At 36.3% G+C, this 20,181-nt stretch overlaps 2 protein-coding genes across 5 annotated transcripts; both read left to right on the forward strand.

Annotated features, from left to right (window-relative positions):
• The first annotated feature begins 674 nt into the window (after positions 1 to 674).
• On the forward strand, positions 675 to 12,744 carry LOC108331410 (glutamate synthase [NADH], amyloplastic). Of its 4 annotated transcripts, XM_017566070.2 has the most exons (22): positions 675 to 1,238; positions 1,313 to 1,432; positions 2,890 to 2,994; positions 3,330 to 3,482; positions 3,635 to 3,735; positions 3,832 to 3,928; positions 4,376 to 4,485; positions 4,784 to 4,887; positions 4,957 to 5,136; positions 5,229 to 5,572; positions 5,656 to 5,726; positions 5,815 to 6,284; positions 6,370 to 7,239; positions 7,448 to 7,602; positions 7,803 to 7,964; positions 8,061 to 9,662; positions 9,925 to 10,131; positions 10,226 to 10,494; positions 10,732 to 11,037; positions 11,169 to 11,436; positions 11,612 to 11,869; positions 12,142 to 12,744. In XM_017566070.2, exons 1-22 carry the CDS (start codon positions 900 to 902, stop codon positions 12,430 to 12,432), a joined length of 6,582 nt encoding a protein of 2,193 aa, XP_017421559.1. In that variant the 5' UTR covers positions 675 to 899; the 3' UTR covers positions 12,433 to 12,744. The 4 variants fall into 4 exon arrangements, with proteins under 4 accessions (XP_017421559.1, XP_017421561.1, XP_017421560.1 ...); XM_017566072.2 differs by lacking the exons at positions 675 to 1,238; positions 1,313 to 1,432; positions 2,890 to 2,994; positions 3,330 to 3,482; positions 3,635 to 3,735 and adding an exon at positions 3,992 to 4,053 and having other exon boundaries at positions 3,891 to 3,906; XM_017566071.2 differs by lacking the exons at positions 675 to 1,238; positions 1,313 to 1,432; positions 2,890 to 2,994; ... (1 more) ...; positions 3,635 to 3,735; positions 3,832 to 3,928 and adding an exon at positions 3,936 to 4,123.
• Positions 12,745 to 13,469: 725 nt separating this feature from the next.
• On the forward strand, positions 13,470 to 19,849 carry LOC108329895 (putative RING-H2 finger protein ATL21B). Its single transcript, XM_017564269.2, has 2 exons — positions 13,470 to 14,229; positions 19,198 to 19,849. Exons 1-2 carry the CDS (start codon positions 13,539 to 13,541, stop codon positions 19,644 to 19,646), a joined length of 1,140 nt encoding a protein of 379 aa, XP_017419758.1. The 5' UTR covers positions 13,470 to 13,538; the 3' UTR covers positions 19,647 to 19,849.
• Positions 19,850 to 20,181: the final 332 nt, after the last annotated feature.

Below are 20,181 nucleotides of genomic sequence, written 5' to 3' on the forward strand. Positions count from 1 at the left end.
AAACTAATTTCATTACATAATACTCCGTGTTATTAAAATTAAACTTTAAATATAATTAAAGAGTGTGAAAGTTCACCCTTTTTTATTTCATTAATTTATTTTATCTTTTCTTTTAGGAAAGTATTGACTGTTTCCTTCTAAGGGTGGATTAAGATTAATTTAAATGTATAACAACAATAAATTTATGTATCTCAATAAAATATTAATAAAACTTCCTATATTGTCTTTATTAATTTTTACATCATAATGAATATATATTTATAAGATTTCCTTATGTAATAAATATATACAAACTAATTAATATTAAACTGAGATATAAAATTTAAAAAATAACGAATATTATTATTTTTTGAAATAATGAAATAAATATTTAAAAGTTAACCTTTACAAAAAAACACAAAAGAGGATACATTTTCTTTGCTGATAACTTTATTACACTGCTATATAACTATAGGTTAATTGGAGAATTATGTGATATATTTCCATAAGTTATATATAAATGATGATAAGAAGTATAAATATTTGGCTAGTAGAAGATTATATGAGAAATAAAAATGATTGAAGGGAGAGAGTAATAAATAAATATCTTGTGTTCCCAGAGCTCCTTTTTCCTTTATTTTTTAGATAAATTCTATGGAAAAAAACAAACACCTCACTCCCTCCTTCAAACACGCACTCTCTATAAATTCAACACTTTAGTTCTCTGCCATTCACTGATCTCACACCAACCGTTTCCCTCGCGGCGGCGCACTCCTCTCGCTTCTTTCATTTCCATACCAACGGAACAACGTTCTCTTATGTCAGATCTGTTGCATTTCACCGTAAAAATATAATATAACAATCAAACACCGAAGCCTTTTCAACATTTTTTTTTCACATATTCACAATCTCACCAAGAGATGTCTTCATCTATCTCGTTTACCACGCTTAAGGTTCCTTCCGTAAGAACTATACCCTGCGAAACCGAGAAATCACTCTTTAACTCTCGATGCGCGGTGAGAGTGACGAGGTTTTTGGGAACACGGTTGCGTTCCAGCGGGAAATGGCTGGGTTCCGAGCGCCTTCACGTTTGGAAATCGGAGGGGCCACTTCGTAGGCCGAAGCTCAGGGTCGTGGTTCGGTCGGGGATGTCCACCGTGCCGAAGAAACCGCTCGGACTTTACGATCCGGCCATGGACAAGGACTCCTGTGGTGTGGGATTCGTGGCGGAACTGTCTGGTGAAAGCAACCGGAAAACGGTGAGTGCGACTTTGCCGGTTGCATGTGAGTTTGGATATGCGTTTTTGTTTTGATTCAGGGTGGTTTTGTTTAGGTGGCCGATGCTTTGGAGATGCTAGTTCGCATGACGCACAGAGGTGCTTGCGGTTGCGAACCTAATACTGGTGATGGGGCAGGGATCATGGTTGCTTTACCTCACCAATTTTACAAGGAGGTATTTTATTTCGTTTTAATTTTTATGGAGAACGCGTGATTTTTTCTTCGTTGGATTAAGCATATTCCACTTACTATATACTGTTTGTAAAAGTTTATTATTACGAAAAAAATTGTTGTTTTATTTTCCAATTTTGTTTTATCATATTTTGGCCAGTCTGTAACAATGATTTAAGATACTAATAATTTAAAAGAATTCAGAAGTCTTAGTTTTATAAAATAATAAAGAAATATAAAATATGATTAAATCAAAAGTTAATTTGAATATTTTTCACAAAGTTAGTATTTACAATTAATTTACGTTAGAATTATTATTTTTGGTATGTAACTGTTTTTTGTATTGGAATGTAACCAACTTTTTTTTATTGTTTTTTATTCGGAAAAAGTGTTTTGGTCATGTGTTTCAAAGATTCGGCGCCGGCGCACAGCTATATTCGCTTTTCATCTTTTTTATTTATTTTTGAAACTTTTCTGATATGTTAAAGTATGTTTTTTCTTTCGGGCGGTTGAATTTCTTTATTATTATGCAATTATGTTAATATTTATTCCGTAAATAGGGCTGAATGCACCAAATCTAATAAATATAGTTGGATTCAAAATTATCATGAGATTTAGTAGACTTTTAAAATTTGAAAAATACTAAATTCAACATCACTTTTGGTGGATTATTCAACATATCTTTGCGGTGGTGGATTGGGGTGGAAAGAAGAGAGAAATAAAAGTAGAAAATAAAGTGAAAGTTAAAAATATATATGATCGAAAAGGAATAGATTAAATGGTTGAATTAAGTGGCGTATCTATATGTCAATTACGCCACAGTATATTTTAAGTGCAGATAAAAAATTACCTCTACCAACTACATATATAGAGTCTAATTTCAAAATATAACAATATTGTACTTTTTATTTAACTTCTTTCATAAACAAAACTGCATACAAAGAAGCACCTTCTGTTCCTTTTCTCCTCCTACTTAAAATAACCTTTTAAAATTATTAATATTTGACATAAGATTATTTTTAAAAATATGAGTCAACTTAAATTATTAAATTATATACTAATATACATATGACTCGATTGTTTAAATTCATATTAGTCAAATACCGTCTAGTACATATCTTACACACCAATTAAGCAAATCAAATACTATAAGAATTTTTTTTTGGGTTTAACTTCTGAAATCATGGAAACAAATTTCTTCATCTTCTATGCAGATTTTCATTGTGCTTTTCTAGGACCTTTTTACTTGAGAATCAGATTAATCACTACAAGATGTTCTGGATTAAGGATAACTAAACATGAATTAGTTCTTAAATATATCCATAGATGTGTTGACTGATTCTTCAGTCTCTATCTTCTTCAGGGAACATGATGATGAATGGAAATATGCTTAGTTTTTCATTAGTGTTTTAACTTGTTGTCTCTTTAGGGTGATGATTCTAAGAGGTTTGATGTTTGCAGGTTGTGGATTTTGAGCTTCCACCACCCGGAAAATATGCAATTGGCATGCTTTTCTTGCCTACATCCGACAGTCGCAGAGAAGAGAGCAAAAGTGTATTTCAAAAGGTGGTTTAAATTTGAAATTTCTTCGTTAGTTTAAAACTTAATTTTGTGCATGCTTGCTTGAGAAAAACTGCATTTCAAAATGTAACTTAAATTTGAAATTTCTTTGTTAGTTTAAAGTTTAAGTTCATGCATGCTTGCTTGAGAAAAACTATATTTCAAAAGGTATATTCGTAGCGTTTGGTATGTTATGCTGAAGTTGTAGTTGACATTGACATGGGGTTTGTTTCACTAGTGTTTATTATTTGTGTTCTGCTATTAAAATCATCGTGAAAACTGGTATATTTATTTTATCTTCGTGGCATTTATTTTTATATGTTCTGTTCCTTTGTTGTCAGGTTGCCGAATCTCTGGGTCATTCTGTTCTTGGTTGGCGTTCTGTTCCCACTGATAACTCGGGTTTGGGTAAATCAGCCCTGCTAACTGAGCCTGTCATTGAACAAGTATTTCTTACACCAAGTACTCTGTCAAAACTTGATTTGGAAAGACAGGTACCTCTCGATATGACTTTTACTTTAAAAATTAACATTTAATTTGGCCTTTGTAATAACATGCTAGCAAAATTCTTGGATTAAGAGGGGAAAATGAGGTTCTTAGTTTTTGTTCTGTCATGGTTAATGGATATTTTGTTCCTTCCACGCAGATGTATATATTAAGGAAGCTGTCCATGGTTGCTATAACATCTGCATTAAACCTCGATAATGATGGCATTACAGATTTCTATGTCTGTTCTCTCTCATCAAGGTACTTTGTCAAGAGGGGGCGTTTTTTTTTTTTGAGAACTAAATTATAGTTACTCTTAACGTCTGTACAGTTTAAATCATTATCCAATTTCTACAGGACTGTTGTTTACAAAGGTCAGTTAACACCAGCTCAGTTGAAGGATTACTATTTTGCAGACCTTGGCAATGAAAGGTTTACGAGCTACATGGCCCTGGTAAATCTATTATCCATTAACTTCTCTTCTTTCTCCACTAACTCTATATACTCCAACAAACAGCATGGGGAACAACCAGTAACTGAAGAGATGCAAGGTTGGGGAATGACTTCTGAGGCATTGAGGTTTGAATGATCTCTTAAGTTCTTCCGCTTCCTTGATTAAAGTTTGAATTTGGATGCAATGGGTGAGTTGGTAAGACAGCTCATTATGAGGATAATCCTGTTTACAGAAATTTCTGCTGATGTTCTGTGTTTACTTGGCCTTGAAGACAATTTCATCATATCGGTGGAGGGAAAAAATCATTTTGGTGAAAAATGGAATAGGATTTCTGGAATTTCTACTGGAAATTCAGTATATTCGTTTATGCTGTTGGTTTTCTGCAACAGTTTATATGTAATAAGAAATAGCCATAAATACTAAGAACTTGGCATACATGATGTGCAGGTACATTCACGATTTTCTACGAATACTTTTCCGAGTTGGGATCGTGCTCAACCTATGCGTGTATTGGGGCACAATGGAGAAATCAACACACTTAGAGGGAATGTAAACTGGTATGTCTGGAATAAGTATTGTTATGCCATAGTTTAAGAACTAGAAGGATGAATACTATACTGCACTGCAAATTTAAATTGTTGTATAAGTAATATCCTGGTGCTGTTGACATGGATGAATTGAAGAGTTAATTCATTATTATTTTACTTATTTTTTTATGTAATCGCTACCATGTTCCAGTCAAGTTTTCAAGTTTGATGCTAGTTGATTTTGAAGTAGGAGAACAGCTTTGTGTTGGATACTACTCGTTGCATTTGCAGTGAAGGACTATGTCACCTAATAAATTATTTTTTATAGGATGAAGGCACGTGAAGGCCTACTGAAGTGCAAGGAGCTTGGTCTCTCGGAGAATGAGTTAAAGAAGCTTTTGCCTATTGTGGATGCAAATTCATCTGATTCAGGTTATCTGAATTTATTTTTGTTTGCCACATGTATTATCATAATATACTAATATTGTTTTTCTTCTGCAGGAGCTTTTGATGGCGTCCTTGAGTTTTTGATTCAGTCTGGAAAAAGTCTTCCTGAAGCTGTTATGATGATGATTCCTGAAGCATGGCAAAATGACAAGAACATGGATCCTCAGCGTAAAGCATTTTATGAATACTTCTCGGCTCTAATGGAGCCATGGGATGGGCCAGCTCTTATAGCATGTAAAATTACTGGACTGATTATTACCTGCTTTTCTGTAACACGCCCTTTGTTTATGGATTCTTAATTTGGTATTGACTCAATATTATTGCAGTTACTGATGGCCACTATCTTGGAGCCACCTTGGACAGGAATGGGCTTCGACCAGGCCGCTTTTATGTCACCCACAGCGGACGTGTTGTAATGGCTAGTGAAGTTGGGGTTGTAGACATTCCTCTTGAAGACGTGTGTAGAAAAGGAAGACTAAATCCAGGCATGATGCTTCTGGTGGATTTTGAGAAGCATATTGTTGTAAATGACGATGCCTTAAAAGAACAGTATTCATTAGCAAGGCCATATGGGGAATGGCTCAAAAAGCAGAAGTTAGAACTAAAAGACATAGTTGATTCTGTTCAGCAATCTGAAAGAGAGCCACCGACAATAGCAGGAGTTGTGCCCGTAAGTATAAATAAAAATCCGTGTGAACTTTGCTTGAATTTGTAGTTGCCAATTCTCACTGATACATTTTCCACGAGTTACAGGCATACGGTGATGATGTGGATATGGAAAATATGGGGATTCATGGTTTATTGGCTCCTCTAAAAGCTTTTGGGTACGTAATATCCACCCTGAATATACTCTTCACTTTATCTGTTGCATTTTCAGAGGATATGTTTATATAGTCTGTTTTATTCAAGCAGATATACTGTTGAATCCTTGGAAATGTTATTACTTCCCATGGCAAAAGATGGTACGGAAGCCCTTGGGTCAATGGGAAATGATACTCCTTTAGCAGTAATGTCGAATAGAGAAAAACTCACTTTCGAATATTTCAAGCAAATGTTTGCCCAAGTGACAAACCCACCTATTGATCCTATTCGAGAGAAAATAGTCACTTCAATGGAATGTATGGTTGGTCCAGAAGGTGACTTGACAGAAATCACCGAGGCACAATGCCACCGTCTTTCCCTAAAAGGCCCCCTTTTATCCGTTGAAGAAATGGAAGCCATTAAAAAAATGAATCATAGGGGATGGCGGAGCAAAGTTATAGATATAACATACTCGAAGAGTCGTGGTAAGAAAGGGTTGGAGGAAGCCTTGGACAGGATATGTGCAGAAGCACATGATGCAATTGGTGATGGCTACACTACCCTTGTGCTGTCTGATAGAGGTATTATATTATACTTGAATTGTGTATATACTATATGCTCTGCACTTCCTTCTGATCGATTTGTATCTCATATTGTATCTTGTAGCCTTCTCAAGGGAACGTGTTGCCGTGAGCTCCCTACTGGCTGTTGGTGCTGTTCATCAACATCTAGTGAAAACACTTGAGCGTACTAGAGTTGCATTAATAATAGAATCTGCCGAGCCACGAGAAGTGCACCATTTCTGTACACTTGTTGGCTTCGGTGCTGATGCTGTATGCCCATATTTGGCTGTAGAGGCAATTTGGCGATTACAGGTTGATGGAAAGATCCCACCAAAATCAAGTGGGGAATTCTACTCAAAAGATGAGCTGGTTAAGAAGTACTTCAAAGCAAGCAACTATGGAATGATGAAAGTGCTTGCGAAGATGGGAATATCTACTTTGGCCTCTTACAAAGGTGCTCAGATTTTTGAAGCTCTGGGTCTTTCATCAGAAGTGATTGCCAGGTGCTTTGCTGGAACCCCAAGTCGAGTCGAGGGCGCAACATTTGAGATGCTTGCTCGTGATGCTCTTCAATTGCACGAGTTAGCCTTTCCTTCTCGGGTTTTCTCTCCAGGAAGTGCTGAAGCAACTGCATTGCCAAACCCTGGGGATTATCATTGGAGAAAAGGCGGTGAAATTCACCTGAATGATCCACTTGCCATGTCAAAGCTTCAAGAGGCTGCGAGAACTAACAGCATAGATGCCTATAAACAGTACTCTAAGCTCATTCACGAGTTAAATAAAGCTTGCAATTTGCGGGGACTTCTGAAATTTAAAGAGGCAGCAGTAAAAGTTCCCCTTGACGAAGTAGAACCTGCCAGTGAGATAGTTAAGCGGTTTTGCACTGGGGCTATGAGTTATGGATCAATATCACTGGAGGCACACACAACATTGGCAACTGCTATGAATAAAATGGGAGGAAAATCCAACACAGGTTTGCTTTTAAAGAAAATATGGCTTTATGTTGTTACAGGAAAAAACTGTCAAGTTTCTTTTCGAGGGTGTGTGTGTATATATCCAAATGCTTTTTGGCACAATTTGTACGTGAAAAACATCTGTTTTCTTGTGGTTTATTTTTTCTAGATCAATTTCCTAAATTTTCTTATTCTTATGAAATGATTTTTTGTTGACTTTTTCCAAAGGTGAGGGAGGTGAGCAGCCATCTCGTATGGAGCCTCTTTCTGATGGCTCAATGAACCCTAAAAGGAGTGCTATCAAACAGGTTGCTAGTGGGAGATTTGGAGTTACAAGTTACTATCTTACAAATGCGGATGAATTGCAGATAAAGATGGCCCAGGTAACTGTCAAAAATATCAAATTTGGATTTGATGTTCTTTGTATTTCCTGATACTATAAAGAAAATCATCAGATGGTCTCTAATATCTGAGTGTTGTTCTACGTATATTTGATTACTTCACTTGACCTTCGGGAAAGTTGAATTTTATCATTGAATGTAGAATACTAGAATTGTACTATTTTAACTTATGTTTTCCTCAGGGAGCAAAACCAGGTGAAGGCGGTGAACTTCCTGGCCACAAGGTTATAGGAGACATTGCTGTCACAAGGAATTCAACTCCTGGTGTAGGACTTATCAGCCCACCTCCTCATCATGATATTTACTCCATTGAAGATCTTGCCCAATTAATTCATGATCTAAAGGTTCATATCTGGCTTAAATCCTTTTACATTGGATGCTTTTGGTTGAATTTCGTTGTCTTGGGTGTTCTTCCTCAATCCCTTTTTGTTTATATGTAGAATGCGAACCCTGCTGCTCGAATTAGTGTGAAGTTGGTATCTGAAGCTGGAGTTGGTGTAGTTGCCAGTGGAGTTGTTAAAGGCCATGCTGATCATGTCTTGATCTCTGGCCATGATGGAGGTACAGGAGCATCCAGATGGACTGGCATAAAAAATGCTGGTCTTCCTTGGGAACTTGGCTTGGCTGAGACCCATCAAACTTTGGTGGCTAATGACCTTCGAGGTCGCACCGTTCTCCAAACTGATGGGCAACTTAAAACAGGAAGAGATGTGGCCATAGCCACTCTTCTTGGTGCAGAAGAATTTGGTTTTAGCACAGCTCCACTCATTACTCTTGGCTGCATAATGATGCGCAAGTGTCACAAGAATACCTGCCCTGTTGGCATTGCTACGCAAGATCCAGTACTTAGAGAGAAGTTTGCTGGAGAACCCGAGCACGTCATTAACTTTTTTTTCATGATAGCAGAGGAAATGCGAGAAATTATGTCCCAGCTTGGGTTTCGTACTGTCAACGAGATGGTTGGTCGTTCAGACATGCTCGAAGTTGATAAAGAAGTCATTAAAAGCAATGAGAAACTAGAGAACATTGACCTTTCTTTATTGCTTAGACCTGCAGCTGAACTGCGACCAGAAGCTTCTCAATACTGTGTTCAAAAACAAGATCATGGTTTGGACATGGCGTTGGATAATAAGCTTATAGCCCTGTCCGATGCTGCTTTACAAAAGGGTCTACAAGTATACATTGAAAGTCCAATCCTTAATGTAAACCGTGCGGTGGGAACTATGCTAAGCCATGAGGTTACTAAAAGGTACCACTTAAACGGTCTTCCAACAGACACTATTCACATCAAATTTGAGGGCAGTGCAGGCCAAAGCTTTGGTGCATTCCTCTGTCCTGGCATCACTTTGGAACTTGAAGGTGATGGCAACGACTATGTTGGTAAAGGGTTGTCAGGTGGTAAGGTTGTAGTTTATCCTTCAAAGGTGAGTACCTTTGACCCTAAGCAGAATATTGTAATTGGTAACGTGGCTCTGTATGGGGCCACATCTGGTGAGGCATATTTCAATGGTATGGCAGCTGAAAGATTTTGTGTGCGTAATTCTGGTGCTAAGGCAGTAGTGGAAGGTGTTGGTGATCATGGATGTGAGTACATGACTGGTGGGATAGTTGTTGTGCTTGGAAACACAGGCAGAAATTTTGCTGCAGGTATGAGCGGTGGGATTGCTTATGTTCTTGATATGGATGGAGAGTTTCTATCTCGGTGCAACCATGAGCTTGTAGATCTGGATAAGATTGAGGAGGAAGAGGATATCGCTACTCTAAAAATGTTGATCCAACAACATCAGCGCCACACAAATAGTGTGCTTGCCAAGGAAGTGCTTGCTGACTTTGATAGTCTTCTTCCAAAATTTATCAAGGTTTTCCCCAAGGAGTATAAACGAGTTTTGGCAAGTATGAAATTGAAGGAAGCCTCCAAAGATGCCGCAGAGTCTGCTTCTAAGCATGGAGAGGAGCAAGGTGAAATGGAATTGGCGGAGAAAGATGCTTTTAAAGAGCTCAAGAAACTGGCTACTGCATCATCGAATGGGAAGCCTAGTGAGGTAATATTAACTTCTTTTTTTAAGACGGGATCCATTTACACCAAATGTAGCTCTTGATATACTTACATTTTGAAAAAAGTTAAATCTTTTATAATAACTTTATATGGTTAAATTTTGTTCGTCCACCTCGCCAAGAAAATTTATCGTATGGAATAAATCATTTCTACAAAATTTCATATAATTCAAAACTGTTTGATACTTGAATACTCATTTATATTTTTAGTTGGCTGATGTCTTCTAATATGTCCTAACTATTGAACAGGTTGAATCTTCAAAGAGGCCTAGTCAAATAATTGATCCTGTCAAACATAGGGGTTTTGTTGCTTATGAGAGGGAAGGTGTTCAGTACAGGGATCCCAATGTTCGAATGAATGATTGGAAGGAAGTGATGAAGGAAACACAACCTGGTCCACTTTTGAAAACCCAATCTGCCCGTTGCATGGACTGTGGTACTCCTTTCTGTCATCAGGTGTGCATTGCCACTTCCATGAACTTCTTTCTTTTGTAACTTCAAATTTTCACTTTCATCATTTAAACTAAAGAATACTTAAATCAACTTGCAGGAAAACTCGGGGTGTCCTCTTGGAAATAAAATACCAGAATTTAATGAGTTAGTATACCAAAACAGGTGGCGTGAAGCATTGGAGCGGCTTCTTGAGACAAATAACTTTCCAGAGTTTACTGGTAGGGTATGCCCAGCACCTTGTGAAGGTTCTTGTGTCCTTGGTATTATTGAGAATCCAGTATCCATTAAAAGCATAGAATGTGCCATCATAGACAAAGCTTTCGAGGAGGGTTGGATGGTGCCACGACCTCCAGTGAATAGAACTGGGTATACACTTTTTTCCATCTAATTGACATCTCCTCAGTTTTATTTCCGTTATTTCTGATGTTTCATTTCAATCAGATAGGTCTAAATGTACAATCCACAACATGGTGTCTTGTAACTTTCACTTATTAATATGTATGGCTTGTTGTAGTTATTATAATTAAACCGATCAGTAGTTAAAGTTTATTGTAATTATCCCCAAGGTAATAGTTCCATTAGTAAATATCTGAATTCATACAGGAAAAGAGTGGCCATTGTTGGAAGCGGACCATCTGGCCTGGCAGCTGCTGACCAACTGAATAAAATGGGCCATACAGTAACAGTTTATGAAAGAGCTGATAGGGTTGGAGGGCTTATGATGTACGGGGTTCCCAACATGAAAGCTGACAAAGAGAATATAGTTCAACGGCGTGTTAACCTTATGGCAGAGGAGGGGATTAACTTTGTCATGAATGCTAGTGTCGGGCATGATCCTTTATACTCTCTTGACAGGCTTCGAGAGGAAAATGATGCTATTGTCTTAGCTGTAGGAGCCACAAAACCAAGGTGAGACATAACGCAGGAGTCCATATTATCATTGTTTGTAGTTTCAGTTCAATTTTGCTTGGAATGGATGTATAATAATAAAATAAAACAGTCGTTGTTGTTAAGAGATGGGAGTTTTACGTTCAATGCAGGGATCTCCCAGTACCCGGTCGGGAGCTGTCCGGTATTCATTTTGCTATGGAGTTTCTGCATGCAAACACAAAAAGCTTGCTTGATAGCAATCTTCAGGATGGAAACTTCATTTCTGCCAAGGGAAAGAAAGTTGTGGTCATTGGTGGGGGTGACACGGGCACGGATTGCATAGGGACATCAATTCGGCATGGGTGTAGTAGCATTGTAAATCTGGAACTTCTACCTCAGCCACCACAAACTAGGGCCCCAGGCAACCCTTGGCCACAGGTTAGATCCATGTGAAATTAAAGTTGTGTTTATTCTTGCAGTCCATCTCGTCAATATTTAAATTCGACATATCGCTTGACATTACTCGGACCATTCACTAAAATGAGCCATTTAAATTTAAAGGACCCTTTAAATGTGGTAATGACTTTTTTAACTAAGTATTTCTGGAATACAGTGGCCTCGCATATACAGAGTAGACTATGGGCACCAAGAAGGTGCAGCAAAATTTGGCAAAGATCCAAGATCTTATGAGGTATTGACTAAGCGGTTTGTGGGAGATGAAAATGGAATAGTAAAGGGACTTGAAATAGTACATGTTCGCTGGGAGAAGGATGCTACTGGGAGGTTTCAATTTAAGGAAATTGAGGGCACTGAGGAGATTATTGAGGCTGACCTGGTTTTACTGGCCATGGGATTCCTTGGCCCTGAACCTGTGAGTATCCATAATAGCTTCATCTCGTCATAATACCTCACCCAAAGTTGTCCCATAATCTCGTCATAAGACTTGATATCATAAAAAAACTGAAAAAAAATTGGTTTTAAAAGGCAAATATATCATTAATTTTAATAACTGTTATTTCATCAGTTCATTTCTGAACATATTTCCTATATTGTGATTTTAACCTGGAATGTTACATGCCTTGGTACAAGTTATGTGCATTACAAAGTTGCTAATAACTAATTTTTGTGCTCCGGGTATGGCAGACAATCGCAGAGAAGTTGGATATGGAGCGAGACAACAGGTCAAACTTCAAGGCAGAGTACGGTCGCTTCTCAACTAGTGTTAGAGGGGTGTTTGCAGCTGGAGATTGTCGACGTGGTCAGTCCCTGGTAGTATGGGCAATTTCAGAGGGGCGACAAGCTGCGGCACAAGTTGACAGATACCTAACAAATGAAGATATAGAGCACAATATAGCCCGGAATCCAGATGAACTTATGAAGCACAAGCAGGACCTAACCAAGAAGGGCACCGTTGCTGTGGCAAATAAACAGTGATAACTTAGAAGACTTCTGTCATTTATGGTTTCTCACATTTTTAATTGAATAATAGAAGATGACTCCAAGGTCCAAGGTTCATTTAGCTGCTGTCTCATCTAAATAGAAGAGTGGATATAATAAAGAAGCGATTTAAGTTAGTGCCTAGAAAATTATAATGTCTCTTTTAAGCAGTGCAGAGGCTACCTGCTGGAAAGATTAGTTCTTAGCTAATTGTCGCATCGTGTAGTATGATATGTACAGTTTGGTAATTAGTGATTCCTGTTATTGTTTCCAATTTGAATTGCTTTGAGTGAGTAGAGTTGTTGAATATGCGAGTTGTGCTTTTCATTTTATCTCATCTCATCTCCCTCATTTTTCCACAGCCAAATGCTGATTGCAATGTTATTCGCGGATAAAAATTCTCAAACTAATAACAAGAGACAAAAGGATTCTTTAAAGATTTCAAAATGATAAAGAATCAAAACTAATTAATTTGAACCAATTCGTTTTGAAATTGTCACTGCTAAAACCCTGAAAGTGGAATAAACTAAAATTAAAAATTGAAAAAATGAGTTGTTAAAATTATGAAAGATGAACATTAATAAAACTGAAGCCTTCTAAAAAGATTTATAAAACTGAAGCCTATCCAGAAATCCCAAAAGATTTATAAAATGGAGACAACCTGAGACCACAACAAGAATGTAGCCTAAGTCCCATGTGGTGCATTCAATTGCTTCTCTTCTATGTTTATGCTTCTTCAAGCAAGCAATAATTCAAATTGCCAGCGTGATGACGCACAGTAAAACCCATCCCCAGTACGTTATCTACACTAATTGTTTGGGTACCAATGGAATTTTATTGATATGTAATATATAATGATAAAATAATAATTATTTGATACTATTATTCATTATTTTTTTTCTCATGTTTTTTCTTTTACAGATATAAATTTTTATAACTATTTTTTTCTCACATATGTCAAAATCAACAAAAATCCCCTTACCATCATTACTCCTGATAATATCTATAAAAATCTGAATATAGTTATCTGAATATTGAACAGTCTAGCACCACTCTGAACATTTCATCGAAAGCTGAAGTCAACACTCAGCACTTTCCCAAACATGAAAATCCCGAATCCCATACTCTCGCTCTTCATCCTCTTGAACCCTTCCCTAGTACTGGCAAACATAGAGACATGTTCAGACAGCGTTTGCCAGGGTGGTGAGCCAGTAATCCGATTTCCCTTCCGCATAGAAGGAAATCTCGCAGAACCATGCGGATACCCAGGCTTCATAGTCTCCTGCAACCAGAACGCCCAAACACTCCTCAACCTACCAAATTGGGGCCCACTCAAAATCCAAACTATAAACTACGCCGCACAGCAACTGTGGGTCAACGATCCCGACAACTGCCTCCCCAAACGTCTTCTCTCTCTCAATCTCTCCACCTCTCCCTTCCGTGCCGTTTACCACCAGCAGTTTACCTTCTTCAACTGCTCCGTCAATTTGGCGAACCTCGTTCGTCGATACCGTCCTATAGGTTGTCTGAGCGATTCTCCCAAGTACGCCGTTTTCGCCACGCCTTCTACGACTGTGGTTGGCCACTTGTCTTCCGTGTGTGATTTCGTGGCCACGGTGAAGGTGCCTGTGCAGTCACCGTTTTACGATCAAGTCACATCGTCGGAACTCGGCGAGGATCTGCGTCTCTCGTGGGATTCGCCGGCGTGCGGTAGGTGTGAGTCCCACGGTGGCCGGTGCGGCTTTAAGAGTGACGAGACTTTTGAGCTTGACTGTTATGGTTTCCCTTCGAAAGGTAGGTCCCCGTCCCACTGTCTATCTGAAAACTTTTAGCAAATTTATTTCTCTAATTTAGTAAAATCAAAAATTAAATTGGGGTAAAATGTGATTTATGCAAGTGAAACAATTTAAATATGTTAAATACTTTTTTATAATTATTTTATATTATTTAGTTTTTATTGATAATGAGACATTAAAAACTTGTTAAAAGACAGCAATTTTAATACCGATTTTTGTAATTAAAAGAATTTTAACTAATGTTATAATTAATATGGTTTTAAAAAAGTTTTTTGTGTAATTTTTTTATCTAGTATTAATACTAATAAATGTCTAAAAAATATATTTAAATTTTAGGAGAGTCTAAAAAAGATATATTTACATTTTAGAAAATTCTAAAGCATATACTTAAATGTTCAAATACTGAAATTGATATGAACATTTCTGGTAAATATATTCAATATTTTAGAAATTTCGTAGGAAGCAAACGAATATTGTAGCAATTTATGTTTATATTCATTTTAATATAAGTTATTAAAATGAATTTTACATTAATAATGATATAACAGAATTATAAATCTTTTGAAGAATAAAATTCGTCACCTGAAAAATAAGAGTAGAACCTATTCTGCAAGCTTTAGTCCCAACCTCTCGTTGAGTCAACTGAAAGATTGTATCCCTAAGCTCACACCATTAAGGTGATCATCACAATAGAAAAATCATAAATAAAGACAGACCACAGAAAATGCAAGAGTAAACTAGTTTACAATTGAGAAACAATATATATATATATATATATATATATATATATATATATATATATATATATATATATATATATATATATATATATATATATATATATTATAAACTCATTTAAAACATGTTATATACAACCAACATATCACTACACAATCATCAAACCCTTTATGCAAAACACTTATTATGAATGGATTGTCCGGACTTAGAATGATTGTCAAGCTATGGCGGGTCGTGCACTCGTGGTGGCTTCTACTGTTTTGCAAAACCATTGTCAATGGGTTTCACCCTACCACACTCACGAGGTTAGTCCGATATCACTCACCTTGGATCATACTAGAAGCACCCAAGACTAAGACTTCCTGCTACTCCTCACGACATGGATCAATCCTCTCTACTTGAGAATGAAAGACCATTGGAGTTTCAGGATAATCCCCAAGACTGAGCTCTTGCATTCATTTTAAACATAGTTGAATCTCAAAAAGAAAATTCACTTTGGATCACAACATAGGACACCACCATATAACCTCTCGGTGAGGATCATGGAATTACGTCCATCAACCATACTTTGAAATCACATACTTTTACTTTATAACATAACTCGTGACAATAACCAATTATGTAATGTAAGACAAACTTAAACATACTTCATATTACACTCAACAATTCATTTAAAACAACTTAAGACTAAAAGAAAAGAGTGAACTAAACCTGGATCATTCGCACAACGCACACATTTACAGAGCGAATCTAGAAGTTTCTTGCACATCGACCCAACTCACTGTGCGAATCCTTAAACAAACTCACTCCTCATAACCATTCGCACAACGATTAAACTCGCTATGCGAATAAACTCCTAATTGAATCAGACCCTAAACCCCTCGCATAACGTCCCAAATCGCCATGCGGATAATCAAATAGAGAAACTCTCTCAAACCATTCGCACAACGCGTCTATTCGTTGTGCGAATGCCCTGGCAGAGAGCATCTCGCCATTCGCACAGCGAGTTTGCATAATCTGCAGAATGAAATTTTATAGAAATATGCAACTCAACCACCAAATACCAATTCTATCTATTTTTTCCAACTTCTAACACCTCTAGATTGTTTTATATACCTAATTAGACTTAACTAAGTGATTCTAAACCTTCATAACATCAATCTAAAGTGTTTATGAACCAATTTCTACCCCAAAACTTACAATTCAACAATCTAAGGACTCAATTCATGATTTATCACTTTTGACACATTTTTCAGCAACGTAAGACTTCAAACAAGTCACAATTGACTTAACTAAACTATTACAACTGACCATTTGAACCTTTGTTCCCTAATTCTCATTTTCAGTACTTCACTTTCTCAAAATGAACTCTAAACCAAGTATAACTCTACCTTATCTATCATTACACCTTTTCCCCACAAATTCATCCATTTTAAACATCTTAACCACTCACCACACACTCAAAACAAACTTCACATACTACAAACCAGTTCACAAGACTTCTCTCAAAGTTTTCACTTCTAAACCTTATTTTAAACCAAAAACCTATAACCAAGATTAACACTTGCTTCCAAATAATTCCATCAATAAACTTCACTTTATCAATACCCAATCCAACATCAAAACACATATAACAAATTCCACATAGCATACATCAATCATCATCACACAAAACATCCACCACATAATTGATTTCTATACTTCCAAATCATATAACATAATTTTACTCAAATATTTCAATATTCATACCTTCTCTAACATGCACAATTAACATAAATTAAAGAAACTCTAGCTTCCCTTACCTCTAGTCAACAACACAGATCAACGCAACCTCGACATATGCTTGCACCGCAAGACAACTCTAGAAAACCTTACAAATCACCAATTGGTGATAGGAAATCAACCTTAGAACCTAATTTGAGCTAAGAATTGAAGAGAAAAGCTACTAGATACATGCAAACAGAATTTGTCGCATGATCATAGTTCAAGACGTACGGAGGAAAAAGAGGAAACGACTTACCGGCTCAAAACAAGAAATTGATTGGTAGAGATTGTTGCCCTTGACCCAAGGATTGTCTAAGCACTTTTTCCCCATAAATTTTAAGTTTCGTTGCAATCTCGTGCACTTGCTCTCTATTTGGATTTTGTATCCCAAATGCAAAAAGGGCCTCTATTAGAGCAACTTGTTCTTTAGTAGGACTCCATCGTTTATATCCCAGCTTGTCTTGAACTTCCAAATTTTTTAAATTTTTGTTCATTTTTCTAAGGGACAAAAGTGAAGGAATATTATGTTTGTGTCAAAGAGGGTTGATACAATTAGTTTTCTTTTAACTTAATTTTGTCCATAGTCTAGTTTGAAGTCCAGTTTAGATGTATCATCCGGTCCTCGCAAAGGATCTTACTAGATCTAAGTCCAACAAGATTATCTCCATGATTTGTTTAAGTTAAAATAATTTTTAGGGTACGTAGCATTGTTCTATCCGAATTTCTCTATCATACCTTCAAACGAAGGGAGGTTAACAACGGTTTTCCAGCTTATATACCCCATTATTAGTTTATTAGTATAAAAAAAAGTGAACAGTGGTGAAATAACAAAACAAATAAACAAGTATAACAAGAACAAGGAACGAACGTAAATGCAAAAGAACATGGATTAAAAGAAAGCTTAAAGGAAAGAAGGAACAAAACGAAAGATTGAGAGGATGAAACACTTACAAGAATACGAAAACAAAAGGCACACTTAGAGAGAGAGGCTCCTCACAAAATTAGGACACTCTCGAAGGACACTCAAGGAGAGCAAACTCACGCTCCACTATGAGACTCAAGTGTCGCTAAACGCGGAGGAATACTCTAGTTATAGCCAAACATTTTCACTGTAGCAACAATTTTGGTTGTTGCTACCGGTTGTGGCACAATGTCGGTTATTTAAAAATAATAATAATAATAATATTGGTATACGTGAGAAGTATGGGAAATTATTGGATAAATTTCTTGTGTATGGTATTTTGATTTGTGAAAGGGCTAGATGTTTGTTATATATATATTTTTTTAAAAATGCTCTGGTAGATCTAAACTGGACTTCAAACTAGACTATGGAAAAAATTGAGTTAAAAGAAAACTAATTGTATCAACCCTCTTTGACACAAACATTATATTCCTTCACTTTTGTCTCTTAGAAAAATAAACAAAAATTTGGAAGTTCAAGACAAGCTGGGATATAAACGATGGAGTCCTACTAAAGAACAAGTTGCTCTACTAGAGGCCCTTTTTGCATTTGGGATACGAAATCCAAATAGAGAGCAAGTGCATGAGATTGCAACGAAACTTAAAATTTATGGGGAAATTGGAGAGTATAGCGTTTATTGTTGGTTTCAAAATTATGGGTATCGTTAAAAGCAACGATGCTTGAAGCAAAGCACCACCACCACATCTTACTCTCCACTACCCCTCTTGCCGCCTTTTATGAATGGTAATATATGTTGTATATATATTTTTTATTATTATTACTTTAACATTTCTAATTTTATTTATTTGGAGATCTTTCATGCATAGCGTTGTCGGTTCCAGATCGGGTGACGTTGGATCTTTTTCCAATCCCTCCCGTTCCTGATAAAAGAGATATTTCTCCTCTTCTACTGTTCTAGGTGAAAGCTCCTTCCGTTGAGCTTTCCTTACGATTGTCTTCCTGATCTCGTTTATAACAAAATTATTTATAATAAAACCGTTTAATATTAAAATAACTGAGTCTCACTATTTTTAGACTACCACCACTTCTAAAATATAATTTTTTGGTGTTTCACATATATGACGCACTAAAAATAAACTTATAAATACATGAGAAATAATTAAAAGCTTCTGGCAAAACAAAAATAAGTTAAATAAAATGAAAAAATATTATATATAGTGTGAGAAGTAACAGGGTTTTGTTAAAGAAAAAAAAAATTGTAAAAACAAGAGAAATAATATGGTGAATTATATATTTTTTAAATTATTATTTTCCTTCTATTTAACCATAATCATAGCTTAGTTTCATCTTTTTCCTGGATTCTTTGATTTTCCCGAGCAGAAAGTGGAATTGAGTGAGAAAATTTGAGACAAAAACAATCTAATAAAAAGGAAAGTCTTGTAGTCATAGACAGGTGTTTTAAAATAATTTTTATTAAATTTACACTGAGAATACATTAGACTTATGTTGTGGAAGAATTAAGCATTAATTTAAAGAGTGCAGGAATTTCCCGTGGTGCCCGTTACGCCATAGCCATATGCATAGGGGTACCAGCTATGTTATGTTCCTTTGGAGTATTGAGTTGCATCTGCAGCTGGCTCAAAATGAGGAACCATGATGGACCTTGGACTCACGAAACTGTGGCAGATTTTGAGGCTCTAGTAGGCTCAAGGCCCACATCATCAGTATCGGGCCTGGACAGACCCACAATCGAATCGTACCCAAAAATAGTTATTGGTGAGAACAGACTGTTACCGAAGAAGGGGGAAAAAATGTGCTCAATATGTTTGTCAGAGTACATGCCAAAAGAGACAGTGAAAAGCATACCTGAATGTGGACACTGCTTTCATGCACAATGCATCGATGAATGGCTTCCACTGAACGCCTCCTGCCCAATCTGCCGAACTTCTCCCCGAAAGTTTCCACAACCTCGTGCTCGATCATCAACATAATATACAGTAATGTTTCCACTTTTTACATTTCTTCTATATATCTCTATCAATCATGAAGTTGTCATCAAATGTGATTAATCTTTCTTTTATGCCTCCAACCATAGTTGGAAAATACACCACAACTTATTTGAGAGTATAATTGTTTTATTGTTTCGTGTATATGTAATCAAGTGTTTATTTAAAGTAGTTTTTTTCATTTTTCAGCTTCTTTCTTTTAATGGATGCGAATTTAACTCTTCTCATGTCTCTTGAAACAAGTAACTTTTAAAATATCTTTTAATTCAATTTCTCATTTATTTCTTCATTTTTTTTTCTTTTTCAACCTTTCTTTGTTTGTTTCTTCCTACCTTATGGAACTCGAAAATCTACCATTATTATCTGTATTTTGAAGATATAGATGCATTAAAATTTAGAAATTTTTTATTATTATCTTTATTCATCTTACCTACTTTTAATATTAAAACAAGGGTTAAAAGAAATACCCACAACTACAATTAATTGTAAATTGTAATGGACTAAACATTGGCATAAATTT

Source organism: Vigna angularis, chromosome 4 (assembly GCF_016808095.1).
Source record: "Vigna angularis cultivar LongXiaoDou No.4 chromosome 4, ASM1680809v1, whole genome shotgun sequence".
NCBI lineage: Eukaryota > Viridiplantae > Streptophyta > Magnoliopsida > Fabales > Fabaceae > Vigna > Vigna angularis.

Excerpts from the sequence above, each read along its gene's own strand:
- LOC108331410 (XM_017566070.2), top strand. The coding sequence starts at position 900 with ATGTCTTCATCTATCTCGTTTACCACGCTTAAGGTTCCTTCCGTAAGA. Across the intron at positions 4,486-4,783 it reads CTTAGAGGGAATGTAAACTG|GATGAAGGCACGTGAAGGCC; the intron begins GTATGTCTGGAA and ends TATTTTTTATAG. Across the intron at positions 10,495-10,731 it reads CCTCCAGTGAATAGAACTGG|GAAAAGAGTGGCCATTGTTG; the intron begins GTATACACTTTT and ends GAATTCATACAG.
- LOC108329895 (XM_017564269.2), top strand. The coding sequence starts at position 13,539 with ATGAAAATCCCGAATCCCATACTCTCGCTCTTCATCCTCTTGAACCCT. Across the intron at positions 14,230-19,197 it reads TTATGGTTTCCCTTCGAAAG|GAATTTCCCGTGGTGCCCGT; the intron begins GTAGGTCCCCGT and ends TAAAGAGTGCAG.